The sequence below is a fragment of the Carlito syrichta genome, unplaced genomic scaffold (assembly GCF_000164805.1).
Source record: "Carlito syrichta isolate Samal-C Ts95f unplaced genomic scaffold, Tarsius_syrichta-2.0.1 Scaffold314399, whole genome shotgun sequence".
Classification (NCBI taxonomy): Eukaryota; Metazoa; Chordata; class Mammalia; order Primates; family Tarsiidae; genus Carlito; species Carlito syrichta.
In genome coordinates this window covers 393,593-408,715 of record NW_007258495.1, presented here as the reverse complement: position 1 = coordinate 408,715, position 15,123 = coordinate 393,593, and the positions used below count along the sequence as shown (strand labels likewise).

Here is a 15,123-nt window from a genome sequence, read left to right as displayed (position 1 = left end):
CAGTGGTATTGAAAATAATTTTAGTTGAAGATATCTAATATAACTTTGAAAATAAATATTTAAATGTTCTTTATCTAAGTATAGCTACTCCTACTCTATTTTGGTTTCCATTTGCATGGCATATCTTTTTCTGTTCCTTCACTTTCCATCTGTATGTGTTTTGTGAAGTGAACCGAATCTCTTGTAGGCAGCATATTGTTGTTCCTGTTTTAACCATTTAGCCATTCTACATCTTTTTAATTTTTTTTTATTTTGAGACACAGTCTCCCTATGTTGCCCAGGCTGCTCTCTAACTCTTGCATTCAAGCAATCCTCCTACCTAATCCTCCACTCTGTATCATTTGATTGGAGAACATAATCCATTTACATTCAAGATAATCATTGAAATGTAAAGACTTACTACTACCATTTTATTAGTGGTTTTTTAGTTGTTTTGTAGATATTTTTGACATTTTTTCCTTCTCATGCTGTTTTCCTTTGTGATTCAATGGTTTTCTCTAGTGGCATGCTTTGGGTGTGCATTTGCTGGCTTAGAGACTAGGCTCACAAGGGCTAACCTGGGTTATGGGCCTTAGGGGGTCAGCTTGGGCCCTGGTTGCACAGAGATAGTCCTGGATCCTGGGTTCATAGGGGCTGGTCCAACACTGGGGTCTACTGGGACAGACCTGGACCCTGGTCTGCTGGAATGTTGGGCTGCAGGGGCTCCAGCATGGGCTGCAGGAACCAACCTGGGGAGTTGGGCTGTGGGACCCTGTCTGGTGCTGAGGTGAACTTGGAGGCTTAATCCATGGATACTAGCCTCCTGGAACCTATATCTACAGGGCCGAGTCTACAGGCTGGGTCCACAAGTGTTGGCCTTATGACTAAGGCTTTGCGTGTTGGCCTAATGCTGGGACCATAGGGGCCAGTCTGGTGCTGGGGGCGGTCTGGGGCTTGGGATCACTGTGGCTGGCCTGATGTTGAGGCAACCTGGAGATGGAGACAGAGTCAGATGGAGGTGGAGTTTGCTGTGCAGACCTGGAACTGGGGGCTACAAGTTTTCACTTAGTGCTGAGGCAGGCCTAGAGTCTCAATACACAGGTATCAACCTGGAGTTGAGCTGAGGGGGCCTGCCTAGTGCTGGATATTACCGGGACGAGCCCAGTTTTGAGACTGGAAGCACAGTTAAGTGCTCATGTCCCTTTCCATTCCCCACATAGTATTTCTCTCTATGCTATGCTGCCTGGGGTTGTCGGATAGGTGATACTGGTGGTGTAAAACTATCCTTATCCTCTTTTCCCCCTCTTCGTTTTATTTTTAAAATGTGGGATACAAGTCAAGATTAGGTGCATAAGTGGTCTTATGTGAAGTTCGGGACTCCCAGTGGTCTTCACTTGTCCTGGTTTAGGATCTGGTACCCTTAGTGATGGGATGTGTCCCCCTCCCCTGGCAGTGTCCCACTATGGCTGATCCCTGTCTTATAGTATTGTGATTAATATTCAGGACCCACTTATGAGTGAGAACATGTGGTATTCAGTCCTTTGTTCCTGTGATTGATCACTAAGTATGATAGACTCTAAATCTATCCAAGTTGCTGCAAAATCCATGATTTTGTCTTTTTTTATGACTGTGTAATATTCCATTGTGTATATGCACCACATTTTTTTATCCAGTTCACTTTTGATGGACAGCACAGTTGGTTCCATGTTTTTACTATTGTGAGTAGTGCTGCGATAAACATACTTGTGCAGGTATCTTTTTTGTAGAATGATTTGAGTTCCCCTGGGTATATTTCCAGAAGGGAGATTGCTGAGTCATATGGAAGGTCAATTTCCAGATCTTTTAAAAATCACCACAGTTTGCCATAGAGGTTGTACTAGTTTACACCCCCACCAACAGTGCAGAAGTGTTTCCTTTTCTCTGCATCCTTGCCAGCATCTGTTGTTTTTTGATTTATTAATTATGGCCATTCTTACTGGAGTTAGGTAGTATCTCAGTGTGGTTTTGATTTGCATTTTTCTGATGATCAGTGAAGCTGAGCATTTTTTCATATATCTGTTGGCTGCTCATATGTCATCTTTTGAGACATGTCTATTCTGTCCTTTGCTCACTTTTTAATAGGGCTGTTTGTCTTTTTTCTTTCAGCTTGTTTAAATTCCTTGTAGATCCTGGAGGTTAGGCCTTTGTCACAAAGTTAGCAAATATTTTTTTCCCATTCTGTTAAATGTGTCTTTTTTCTGTGCTATACCCTTGTGCTGTAATCTCTAGCCTGTTTTTCTTCCCCTCTGGTGAAGGTATTCTCATGTGTGGGTAGTTGTTTGAATTGATGTTTCTTTGGGAAGATGAATGTTGAAGAGTCCTATTCTACCACCTTCCTACTGGTTTTTACTTGGAAAGTCTTACATGATTTTTTGCACAAAGTAAAATGACAGCTGTATAAAGAGTGAAATTTTAAATTTTCTCCCCTTGTTTCCTTTCTAGCTCCACTTACTTTTAAAAGTTAACCACTTTTAAGTTTTATTTATTTTGTTCTATTTTTTTCTGTGTGTGTGTGTGTGTGTGTGTGTGTGTATGCATATATTTAATTTTGCTAATGTTGGGAATTGATGTATTTGTTCTGCAACTGTTCATTTACTTAGTATGTCATTGGCATCGCTTCACGAAAGTACATGTGGTACCAATTTATTCACTTAAATAGCCAAATAACAAGCAGAATTTTGATGCTTTCTGACTCATTCCCTATATATAAACTAATGCACCTTGGCAAAATATGTTGAAGATGTTAAGAAATTCAGATAAACATGTGGACCTCAAGTGTAAATGCAGAATGTTTTGGCTTGTGTTATTTATTATAATGAGAAATAAATTTATAGCATAAATTTTTAGATCTTTGCATATTAACATTACATTATAGCTTTAAGGACTTTGTGTGCGACTTGTTTGGCCAGATGAGTATGCTAATATTTGAACAATGATGAAGGATATTTGCCCACCATGAACAAAGATGGGTTGTGGTCCCATGTAATTTTTAGATAACATTGCAGCCATAGCTCAAGACAAAAGACAATTCTAAAACAATGCATTGATTAGGGTAGTCTTCTGTAAAACACAAAATATCAAGGCTGGATTTTAAAATTTTGCTGATACCCCAAATTATTCCATGAACCTCATAAAGTTGCTATTGCCTCCATAATGATTCCCCTAGAATGGCATTGCCTAGACTTATCATCCTAAATAAATAACTGTTGCCAAAACTTACATTAGAGGCATACTTAGTGTGTGCAAGTTCAATTATATACTCAAGAAAAAAGTTATTAATGTAGCTTCACTAGCGCTCAAATTTGAAGTGATGTATGAGATATTATATAGTTGAGGAATGAAAGTGGTACCTCTAAATATTCATTAATAGTAATATATTTGTCTTATTTCTCTTTAATTTATTCATAGATACCATTTGGAATGAACAGGCAAAGACTGAACTTTTTACAGATAACTTTTGTCAAGTATGTGGAGTGGCTCTATGGTTCAAGTCACAAAGGATTTCACATTATGAGGTATGTTTAAAACAATAGGAATAGGATCTAAAACAGGCTCTTAAATGTAGCAAGTAAACTTCATATACGTTATCTCATTTGATTCTTAGGAGAGTTCTGCAAAATAGGTGATATTTTTTCCCTTTGATAGTTGAGGAGACTGGCTCAGAGAGGGACAGTAATATACCATCTCAAGTTTGGGAAATTCGGATTTAAACTCAGACTTTTTGACTCCAAAAGTTTTCTTTTCTTACATCATTCTGCCTCCCTATGTATCCATCAAGCCACTATATCATTTGTCTTTGTAGTAAATACAAGGGAGGCATTATGAAACTTGCACAGGAAACTATTAATATGAATCAAGGGATATTATGTAGGACTCCCAGAGTTTTCCTTTGCAATAAATGAAGACTATAAAAACAAAATGGACCAGTCTTGTACTTGACTTAGCCGCATAACCGTAGAATTCTAGAGCTAACAGAATATTTGGTGTTTTTACTTTCTTAGTTTACAGATTAGAAAACTGAGACTCAGAGGCTTAGTAATTTTCCATAACTATACATTAGCATGCTAATCCTAAAAATGATTTCTTATGATTTCATATCCAGTGTTCTTTCCCTTGATTTGGCATTGCCTCATATTACTACATCATATGATAAACTACTGTTTTTTTCCTTTTCCTTTTACTTTTTTGAGTTGGAATTTCACTGTGTTGCTCAGACTGGAGTGGTATGATCACGGCTCACTGCAGCCTCGATCTCCTGGACTCAGGAGATCCTTCTGCCTCAGCCTCCCGAGTAGTTGGGACTCCAGGCATGCACAACCACACTTGGCTAATTTTTGTTGTATTTTTTTGTAGAAATGCGGTCTTGCTATGTTGCCCAGGCTAGTCTCCAACTTTTGGGCTCAAGGGATACTCCTGCCTTGGCCTCCCAAAATGCTGGGACTACAGGTGTGAGCCATCATGCCCAACTTGGATTTTTTTTAATATCTAGTATCTTGGTTACCAAGAATACTAGGTAAATTTACTTAAAATAAATTAGTGCCAGTTCTACTTTTGTAAACACATCATCTAGTATTTTTTCCCATTGCTATTCTTAGTGGTAGCTATATTTTAGTCTTTATATTGATTGGAATTAAATTACTATCATTACAGACAGGGAGATTGTGTTGGCTGTGGATTAAGAAGAGCTAGGTTTAAGTCTTAAATCCACTATTGATTAGTTGCATAAGATTGGCAAGTTGCTTTACCTTTCTTAGCATGTTTCTTTATTTTTAATTTACAAAATAAATTTTATTGGTTCTTAAAATATACTGACACAAAATTGATATGTTTGTGAAGATTTTTTAAAAGTAATATAATTTAAATTGAATTACATTTAAATCACTCAGAAATAGCCTGAATTAGCCATTGGCACTCTGGGCATTTTTGTCACACATAAAAGCATTTCTAGTCTCTTTTTAACATTTTTTTATTTTAAAGATGTGGAGTACAATTCAGGGTTAAGTATGCAAATGTTCATTATGCAGGTACCCTTGTTGATGAGGTGTCCCACTCCCTCCCCTGGCAGTTTCCCACTACTGCCAATCCCTTTCTTATAGTATTATGATAATTGTTCAAGATCTACTTATGAATGAGAACACATGGTACTCTGTTCTTTGTTTCTGTGATAGATTACTGAGTATGATAACTTTAAATCTATCCAAGTGGCCGCGAAGTTCATATGTTTGCCCTTCTTTATGGCTGCATGCTATTCCATTGTGTATATGTACCGCATTTTTAAAATCCAGTCCAGCTTCGGTGGGCAGCATGGTTGGTTCCATGTTTTTGCTATTGTGAATAGAGCTGCAACAAACATGCGTGTGCAGGTATCTTTGTGGTAGAATGATTTGAGTTCCTTTGGGTATATTCCCAATAGGGGGATTGCTGGGTCATATGGAAGATCAATTTCTACTTCTTTCAGAAATTGCCACACTGTCTTCCAAGGAGGTGGCACTGGTTTACATTCCCACCAGCAGTGTAGAAGTGTTCCTTTTTCTCCATATCCTTGCCAGCATCTGTTGTTGTTTGTTTTATTAATGATGGCCATTCTTACTGGGGTTAGGTGGTATCTCAATGTGATTTTGATTTGCATTTCCCTGATGATGAATGAGGCTGAGCACTTTTTCATGTGTCTGTTGGCTGCCCGTATATCTCCTTTGGAAAAATGTCTGTTCATGTCTTTGCCCACTTTTTAATGGGGCTGTTTGTTTTTTTCTTTTTGGCGCATTTGAGTTCCTTGTAGATCCTAGATGTTAAGCCTTTGTCAGATATACAGATGGAAACTATTTTTTCCCATTCTGTGGGCTGTCTCCCTGCTCTCTTGACAGTTTATTTTGCTTTGCAGAAGCTTGTCAGTTTGATGAGGTCCCACTTTTCTATCATATTTCTTACAGTATGGGCACTTAGGGTTTTGATCAGGAATTGTTGCCAGTTGCAATTTCCATAAGGGTGTCTCCTGCATTTTATAAGATTCTTGTAGTTTTATGTTTAGATATTTGATCCATTTAGAGTTAATTTTTGTGTATGATGATAGGTAGTTCTGTTTCAATTTTCTGTTATGTGATCAGCCAGTTTTTCCAGCACCATTTACTGTATAGGTTCTCCTCTCTCCAGTGGTTGTTGGAGGCTTTGTCAAAGATGAGTTGGTTGAGAAATTGAGGCTTTGCTTCTGGAATCTCTATCCCGTTCCATTGGTCTATATGCCTGCTCTTGTACTAATACCAGACTGTTTTGATTATAGTAGCCTTATAGTAATGTTTGAAACCTGGAAATGTGATACCTCCTGCTTTGATTCTTTTGCTAAGGATTGTTTTGGCTATTCATGGTCATTTATGTTTCCATATGAATTTCTCTATTGTCATTTCCAGGTCTGAGAAGAATGATGTTGGTAATTTAATGGGCATTGTGCTGTATCTGTAGATTGCGTTGGTAGGATGGACATCTTAACAATGTTGATTCTTCCTATCCATGAGCATGGAATATTTTTCCATTTGTTTGTGTCTTCTTGGATTTCTTTGATCAGTGTTTTGTATCTCTCGTCGTAAAGGTCTTTTACTTCTCTGGTTAGGAAGATGCCTAGACATTTCATTTTTTGGTGTGTGGCTATTGTGAATGGGATTGTGCTTTTTATTTTGTTCTCTGCCTGTTTGTTGTTGGTGTATAAGAATGCAACTGTCTTTTGCACATTTCTTTTATACCCTGAGACTTTACCAAAGTCCTTTATCAGTGCAAGCAGGTTTTTGACAGATTCTTTTAGATTTTCAAGGTATAGGATCATATCATCAGCAAAGAGGGATAACATGACTTCCTCTTTTCCTGTTTGGATACCTCTGATTTCCTTCTCTTGTCTAACTGCCCTAGGTAGGACTTCCAACACAGTGTTTAACAAGAGGGGTAAGAGTGGGCAGCCTTGTCTTGTTCCAGTTTTCAGGGGAAATGTTTCTGGTTTCTATCCATTTAGCAATATGTTATCTGTGGGTTTATAGTAGATGGCACTTACTGTTTTGAGGTATGGTCTTTCTATACCTAGTTGTTTGAGTGTTTTTATCAAGAAGGATGCTGCATTTTATCAAAAGCTTTTTTCTGCGTCTACTGATATAATCATGTGGTTCTTGTTTTTACATCTGTTGATGTGTTTAATTACATTTATGGTCTTGCAGATGTTGTGCCAGTCCTGCAACCTGGGGATGAAGCCTACTTGGTCATGGTGGATAATTTTTGAGATGTGTTTTTGGATCCAATTTGCTGGAATCTTGTTGAGTATTTTTGCATCTATGTTCGTAAGGGATATTGGCATATAGTTCTCTTTTTTTGTTGAATCTTTACCCGGTTGGGTATCATTGTGATGTTAGCTTCGTAAAATGATTTAGGGAAAATTCCATGTTTCTCAATTGCCTGGAATACTTTAAATAGGATTTGTATCAGCTCATCCTTGTATGTTTTGTAGAATTCTGCTCGAAAGCCATCTGGTCAGGGCTTTTTTTTTTGGTAGGTAGTTTTCTTATGACAGAGTCAGTTTCCTGGATTTTTATTGGTCTATTAAGTTTCTCAATGTCTTTTTGTTTCAACCTGGGTAGGTTGTGTGATATTAGTAAGTCCTCCATTTCATTTAGGTTATCAAGTTTGTTCCATATAGGTGTACATAGTAATCTCTAATAATCTTTTGTATTTCTTTGGGGTCAGCTGTGATTTGATCTTTTGTATTTCTGATTGTGTTTATTTGGTCTTTTTCTCTCTTTTTCTTGGTCATTGTGGCTAGGGGGTCCATCAATCTTGTTAATTTTTTCAAATAACTAACTTTTGTTTTGTTGATGGTTTCTATATTTTTGTTTTCTGTGCCCCATATTTGGGTTCTTATTTTGTTGATTTGGATTCTTCTGCTAAAGTTAGGGTTTTGGTGGTCTTCTCTTTCTAGCTCCCTTAGGTGATTTGTTAGGCTCTCACCTTGGGTTCTTTCCATTTTCTTGATGTGTGCTCATAGAGATATATATTATCCTCTTAGAGTTAATTTTATGGTATCCCAAAGGTTTTGGAAAGATATTTTTTCATTTTCATTTGTTTCCAGGAATCTTTTAATTTTTGCTTTGATTTCAGTGTTCACCCAGTAGTTGTTCAGCATCATGCTGTTTAGTGTTCATGTCTTTGTGGCCTTTGAGAAAATTTTGTTGGTGCTGATAATTTATTTTTATTCCACTGTGGTCTGAGAAGGTGCATAGCAACGTTATGGAATTTGTTTATGCTTGATTTATGGCTAGGGATGTGATCAATCTTGGAGTACGTTCCATGTGGTGGTGAGCAGAATGTATATTCTGTGGTTGGGTGGAATAATTGGTAGGTATCTATTAACTCCATTTGGTCGAGAGTCAAGTTTAGGTTCTGGATCTGCTTGTTGATTTTTTGCCTCGATGATCTATCTAGGGCTGTTAGTAGGATATTCAAGTCCCTTGCTATAATAGTGTTAGAGTCAATATCTTTTTTTAAATTTACTTAGTAGTTGCTTTAGCATTGATGATGCTCCTGTGTTGGGTACATATATGTTTAGGATGGATATTTCTTGTTGATGGACTGAACCCTTTATTGTTATGTAGTCTCCTTTTGTGTCTTTTTAAATTTTTGATAGCTTAAAGGTTGTTTTGTCTGATATTAGGATCATGACTCCTACCTTATTTTGTGATCCATTTGCCCGGAAGCTAGTTTTCCATCCTTTAACTTTGAGTCTGTGTGTGTCCCTTGTAGTGAAATGAGTTTCCTGGATGCAGTAAATAATTGGGTCATGATTTCTTATTCAGTTGCCATTCTGTGTCTTTTCAGTGGTGCATTTAGTCCATTCATATTCAGGCTGATTATTGAAATGTGATTGTTTATCCCTTTCATGAGGCTCTTATAAAGTTTTTTCTTTGTTTTCTTGTTTTCTTTTAGCTTTGTGGTTGATGTATATGTGTATTTTCAAGTTTAATGTTATGCTGTATTCTCTGTTGATTCTGTGCTCTGCTGTTCTCTTGGGAAGTATATGGCCATTCTTTTTTTTCTTTCTCCTATACTTAATACCTTTTTAAGTGTCTCCTGTAGAGCTGGTCTGGAAGCTGCATAATCTCTTTGGGATTGGATATCTGTGAATGATTTTAATTCTCCATCACTGATGGAGCTGAGCTCGGCTGGGTAGGAAATTCTTGGTTGAAATTGTTTATCTTTGAGGATTTTTAATATTGGACTCTAGTCCCTTCTTGCTTAAAATGTTTCTGCAATAGGTCTGCTGCTATTCTGATTGGTTTTCCCTGGTAGGTAGTCTGACCTTTCTCTCTTGCTTCCTTTAGGATTTTTCTTTTGTGCCTACTTAGTATAGGCAAATTACTATGTGTCTAGGGGTTGGACTTCTCATTTGATGTCTTGTGGGGGTTCTCTGTATCTCTTGTGTTTGGCTGGTCACTTCTCTGGTGAGATGGTGAAAGTTGTCTTAGATTATTTCCTGGAAACTTGCTCCAAGGTGTTCTCCATTTTGCTTCCTTCTTCTGGGATAGCAATCAGGCATAGGTTTGGCCTCTTGGTATAATCGCATATCTCTTGTAGGCCTTGTTCTTTCTTTCTGATTTTTATTTCTATGTTTTTTACAGATCAGGTTAATTACATGTTCTGGTCTTTAAGTTCTGAGAATCTTTCTTTGGCTAGAGTAATTCTGCTTTCCATGCTTGTCATCTTGTTATTTATTTCCTGGATGAAATTTTTATTGCCAAAATCTCTGTTACAAGTTCTTTCAGTGTTGCATCTTGCCTTTCTTGAGTCTTATTCACTCTTTCCATCTACTCCCTAATCTCTGTCATATTCTGGGACCAGTTGTTGGTGACTTCCATTGTTTGGGCTCTGAGGTCTGATTTTTCATGAGTTTTTTCTTTTTTGTTCTTGAAATTACCTGTGGTCCTCCTTTGTTTTTTCCCTCATTTCTGACAGATCTCTTGCTTTTCTCTTTAGTTCTGTTATTCAGTGTCTTTGGGAGAGGCTTTCCCTTCTGATGTTTGCTCAGCCCTCTACTCTTCCTTGATCTGGGCTCTGAATTTGTTCTATTTTGAAACAGGACTGTGGGTGGGAAGCTTTGCTGTTTCTTGTAGTTTTGAAAGTCGAATAAGGTAGTGGTTGGGGAGTTAGGATTCGGAAACTACTTGCAAATTACAGTGTTCACTGATTGTGGTATGTGTTCCCTGAGACCCACTCTCCACCACCACTCTATATGATGATTTAATTGGTACATGTGTGTACCCCCTGAGTCCAAGATACAGTGATAGCAATGAGGAGCACAGAGAAAACTAGAATGAAATAAGATGGACAAGAGTTTTTTTTTTAAAAGAAAAAAAATCACAATGAAAGCAGAAACCAAAGCAAAAAACATAGAACACACACACACACACACACACACACACACACACACACACACACACACACATAGTACAAAATTAATGGAGAAGAAAAAGAGAAAGACTGGGAAAAACCAAAACAAAATAATAAAACAAAGGAATTCAGATTGAACTCTCACACATGTACTGACACAAACTTTAAACTAAAAAATAAAAATAATAAAGAGAACAAAAGAGCAAAAACAAATCAACAGCAACAGAAAAACTAAAAGGTTAACACTCAATCATTCATATACACACATAAACAGAAAACAAAAATCAAAAGAAAAAAAATGAGGGGGGATGCAGATCAACCCCCACATACACATTCATGCACAAAGGAAAAATATTAAATAAATAGATGAACTATCAAACAGACAAAAAAAATTTTTAAAGTAAAAATTAAAACAGTAAAAGAAAACCTCTCTTCTCTTGTGGCAGGCTCTGTAATTGTTCCTCTCATCTGCTCTGCTATCTCCTGTAGAACCTCCACCTCTTTCACTCTCTCCCCAGTGCCCGGAGCAGGGAGCAGGGAAGGAGGAGGGGCAGTGGATGTGGGTGGGGCTGCAGTCCTTCCCTCCCACTCTTGTATGGTCAGGGGGATCCCTTCTGGTGGGGAAGTGTGAGATTGTCTCTTCCTTAGGTATGTACTTGCTACTTGTAGAGGTGACCCAGCCAGGCCTGTCCTGGAGTGGAGTTATCCTATTGCAGCAGACGTCCAGGCTCCACCTGCATTTGTTCCTCTCAGTCATGCCCCAGCTGTGTGGGTCTGACATTCAGAAGATTGCTGAGAAGGAGGGGGTTGGGTCAGCCCCGGACTCACCACTGATCTCTTTGGAGGTCTTCCTCGTCCTTTTCTGACCACTCCCTTTGTCTCACGGCTGGATCAAGGTAGGGAGTGGAGTGCCTGAGATGCAGCACCAGTCAGGTCCTTCCGAAGTTTGTGCTTTCTGGGTATTCCCTCTGGGTCATGAACAACTCCTGAGTAGTTGATCTGCCAGTCACAGAGATGGGGTCTGCTCTGTAGTGAGCAAGTTGGAGCAGCTTCCTGCTCCGTTTTCAAGATGCTGACAGGGTACCTCTTTTGTCTTCTCCATTGGACTCTGCCTCTGGTCTCCCCTCCCAGCCCTTGCTACCAGTGTCTGACCAGGTACTGCAATGACTAGGCAAAGCTTGAAGCTGCAGTCTCTCCTGCTGCAGTGGTGATGCAGAGCCCAGAGCCAGCAGTCTCTCCCCACCGCATATTCACAGGAAAACATTTGTCCGTTAAAAAAAATGGTTCTTGGCTTCTGTGATCTGGGAAGTGCTAGGGACCAAGCAGAGCAGCTGCAGCACCAGCTGCTTCACCAGGAAGGCCCTGGCCACTTGCTCATGAGTCCCCACTTAGTCAGTCTCTCCCAGCATATTCTTCCCAGGAAGGTTTTGTTGATTTAAAAAAAATGTTGCTCGGCTTCTGCATCCCAGGAATCGCTGGGGTCCAAGCCGAGCAGCTGCAGCACCAGCCCCTGCATCAGGAGAGCTCTGGCCACTAGTTCCCTAGCCCTCACTCATTCAGCCACTCACATGCCCACTCACTCAGCAGCACATACTCAAAATTTTCTATGCACTCACTCACTCACACCAGGACTCACATAGTCCAACTGGCATGGCCACCATCTTCCCCTGCTCCTCCACACTTTTTATAAAAAAGAATCATATGTGTTGTTTTGTACTTGTTTTTTCATATAAGAGCATAATCTGGACATTTGGTTCTATCATTACATCTTTTTGTCTACAGTTTTGTAATGGTTATAAAGTATTATATTATGTAGATGTACCATACTTTTAAACTGAAATTTCAATGCCATCTGCAGTTTGGTGCCTAACCCTCTTGAATCACCAAATTAAAACTATACTTGGCTTTCTATATATTAGAAAGCATTTTCTATGTAAATATTCTTGAAAGAGTGTTTTTTTCCTGTTTAGATACAACTTGATTAATATCGTCAGACTATTTGAATACAGTATTTATTGTATATGTAAAATATAATAGTGTTGCAGTTTTAAATTTTAATGAGATTTCATTTATTAATATTTATGTTTGTGTCTATGATTATGTGTTTAAGAAACCATTCTATGCACTTTTGTCATATAGAAATTTCCTTCTATTTTCTTCTAAAACTTTGAAAAGTTTTAGTTCTTACATTAAAGTGTTTAATCTATCTGGTATTGATTTTCATGTAGTAACATTTTTTCCATATGGATAGCTAGCTATCCCAGCACTATTAACTGTACAGTTCATTCTTGCCCCCACTGATTTGTAGTGGCACCTCTATCATATGCTAGTTCCCAAATATATATTGGTCTGTTTTGAGGCTATTATTCTGTTTTATTGCATTAATCTAGTTTACTATCTCTACAACAATTTCACCTTTAAAATAAGTCACAGCTTTAAAGTTAACTCATAATATCTGTAAGGGAAATTTATATGGCATGCAAAAAAATCATAAACTAAATTAAATGATAAGTCACAAATTGGGTGGTATTTATAACTTATATGACTAGCAAAGAATTAGTTCTAGAATATATAAAGGACCATAAATCAATTAGAGCAAGAAGCCAAAAGAAAAATGGAAAAGTCATATGAACAGACCATAGAAGAGATATTCAGGCTTCACTAGTGATCATACAGGGCATACAAATTAAAGTGATAATGAACTATCATATAAAATCCATAATACTTGCCAAAATTAAAATCTAATAACACTTAACACTTCAGGAGAATATAAGAAGACATAATCATTCTTTTATGCTACATTCGGAAATGTAAACTGCTTCAACATTTGATAATACCTAGTTATTGCTTCCGGGTATCCATTATAAAGAACCTCTCAGACATATATATTAGGATATCTGTTTATATATGTTCATTGCAGCAATGCTTGTAATTGCAAAATAAACAAACATAATTGCCCTCATTAGGGTAGCATATGTAATAGAATATTATATGGTATGTAACATTAATGAACTAGAACTATATGTATCAATATAAACACATATTAGAAATAAAATATTGAGTTTTAAAAAGCAATTAAAAAAGGATATATATCAAATTATTTGATTTTTATAAAGTTTTATAAGGATAGTAGTATCTAATACTATTTATGGATGTGTGCATATGAATTAAAGAAATTAAAGTTGAAAAGAAATCATATATACCAATTCTAAGATAGTGATTACCCAGGGGAAGGAGAGAGGAAAAAAGTATTGCGGGCATGAGGGCATAGTACTCTGTTAAAGTTTACCTGTGATGATTCCACAAGATGGCGATGGCATAGGTGGATTCATGAAACTCTTCAAATGTGAGTTCCCAAAAAGACTCTTACTTTTCTTCACGCAGCCCTCTGCCCACTGCCAGCCACACTGGTACGAGGCCCAGGGACCTTCGGTCCCATGCAGGGCCAGATATTGCCACAGCTGCTCCACTATATGTGACTCACACCTGCTCAGGAGTCCCGGGTCTCAGCTCCCTCCCTGGCTACATCATCTCGCCCAGTACCAGCACCAAACTGCCAGTCACCCAGGGAGGCTCTGGGCACCTGCCCCTCAGAGATACTGGTCCCAATTCTGACTGAAATGCCCTGTAAGGGACCCAGGACTACCACCTGCCCTTTGGAGTTTTGGAGCTCTGGACCCCTGGGCCCACCCTGGCTGAGGCACTCAGCATTCGACCTCAAGCTTGTATAAGGGAGCAGAACCACAAGCTTGTGTAAGGTGCTGATTGGAGGCTTCCAACTCCAGAGGAGGAAATGCCCGACCCCCTCCTCCACCCCAGCCTGCTGGTGACACCCCAGATCCAGCACCCAGAGACCCAGATGAGCATCCCTAAAATTGAAAGTGCAGCTACCACCCCCGCCATTCTCCAGGCAGATTTGCATCGCCCCGCCCACCTATCAGAGCCTCCACCTCAGTTCCCACAGTGACGTCATTAAACAGGAGACAAAGCCCCTCCCCTATGCTGAACAGACTGAGACAACTAAGAGTCACAGACCTCCCAGGCAGCAGGCTAGCTGCCTGCAACAAAAACAAAGGGGAGAGGCTGGAGATCAGAGCTCAAGTGACTTTAGTCACTAAGGTAAGATGACAGAACTTGTCTGATCTCTTATTTTGACCTTTGGTTTTACCATTCTGACTGTATGTTTTGCTCCCTATTGTTTGCTTTCTAACTTACACTATCTGTTTCATGATCTTAATGGTCTGTCTCTGTGTAGCTACCAGTATTCTTTTTTTTTTTTTTGAGTTGGAGTCTCACTCTGTCACCCAAACCGGAGTGCAGTGGCCGCTCCCGGCCACAGAAGCCTCGACCCGCAGGGCTCTGGCAATCCTTCCACCTCAGCCTTCCAAGTAGCCGGAATTACAGGCATGTGCTACCACGCCCAGCTGATTTTTTGTAGAGATGAGGTCTCGCTGCCCAGGCGGGTCTCAAACCCATGGGCTCAGGCAATCCACTCACCTCAGCCTCCCAAAGGCACGGGATTACAGGCTGAGCCACCAAGCCCGGCTGCTACCAATATTCTTTAGGGAATTTCCTTCTGTGTTTTTTTTTCACTTCTCTCCAGCCTTGTGTCTCTTTTTCACCTGTTAATTGGTATTTATGTCTGTTTTCCCTCTCACTCTTCTCTCTTTCTAACTTCCTATTGACCCC

The 15,123-nt window shown here is 39.0% G+C and overlaps 1 protein-coding gene across 1 annotated transcript in view; it reads left to right on the top strand.

Moving 5' to 3' along the window:
- The window catches only part of ZMAT1 (zinc finger matrin-type 1), a 53,439-nt gene that overhangs the window by 16,872 nt on the left and 21,444 nt on the right, over nt 1–15,123 (top strand). Inside the window, exon 2 of the mRNA XM_008071587.2 lies at nt 3,427–3,533. Within this exon, the coding sequence (XP_008069778.2) occupies nt 3,427–3,533 (107 nt within the window). The remainder of the gene's footprint in view (nt 1–3,426; nt 3,534–15,123) is intronic.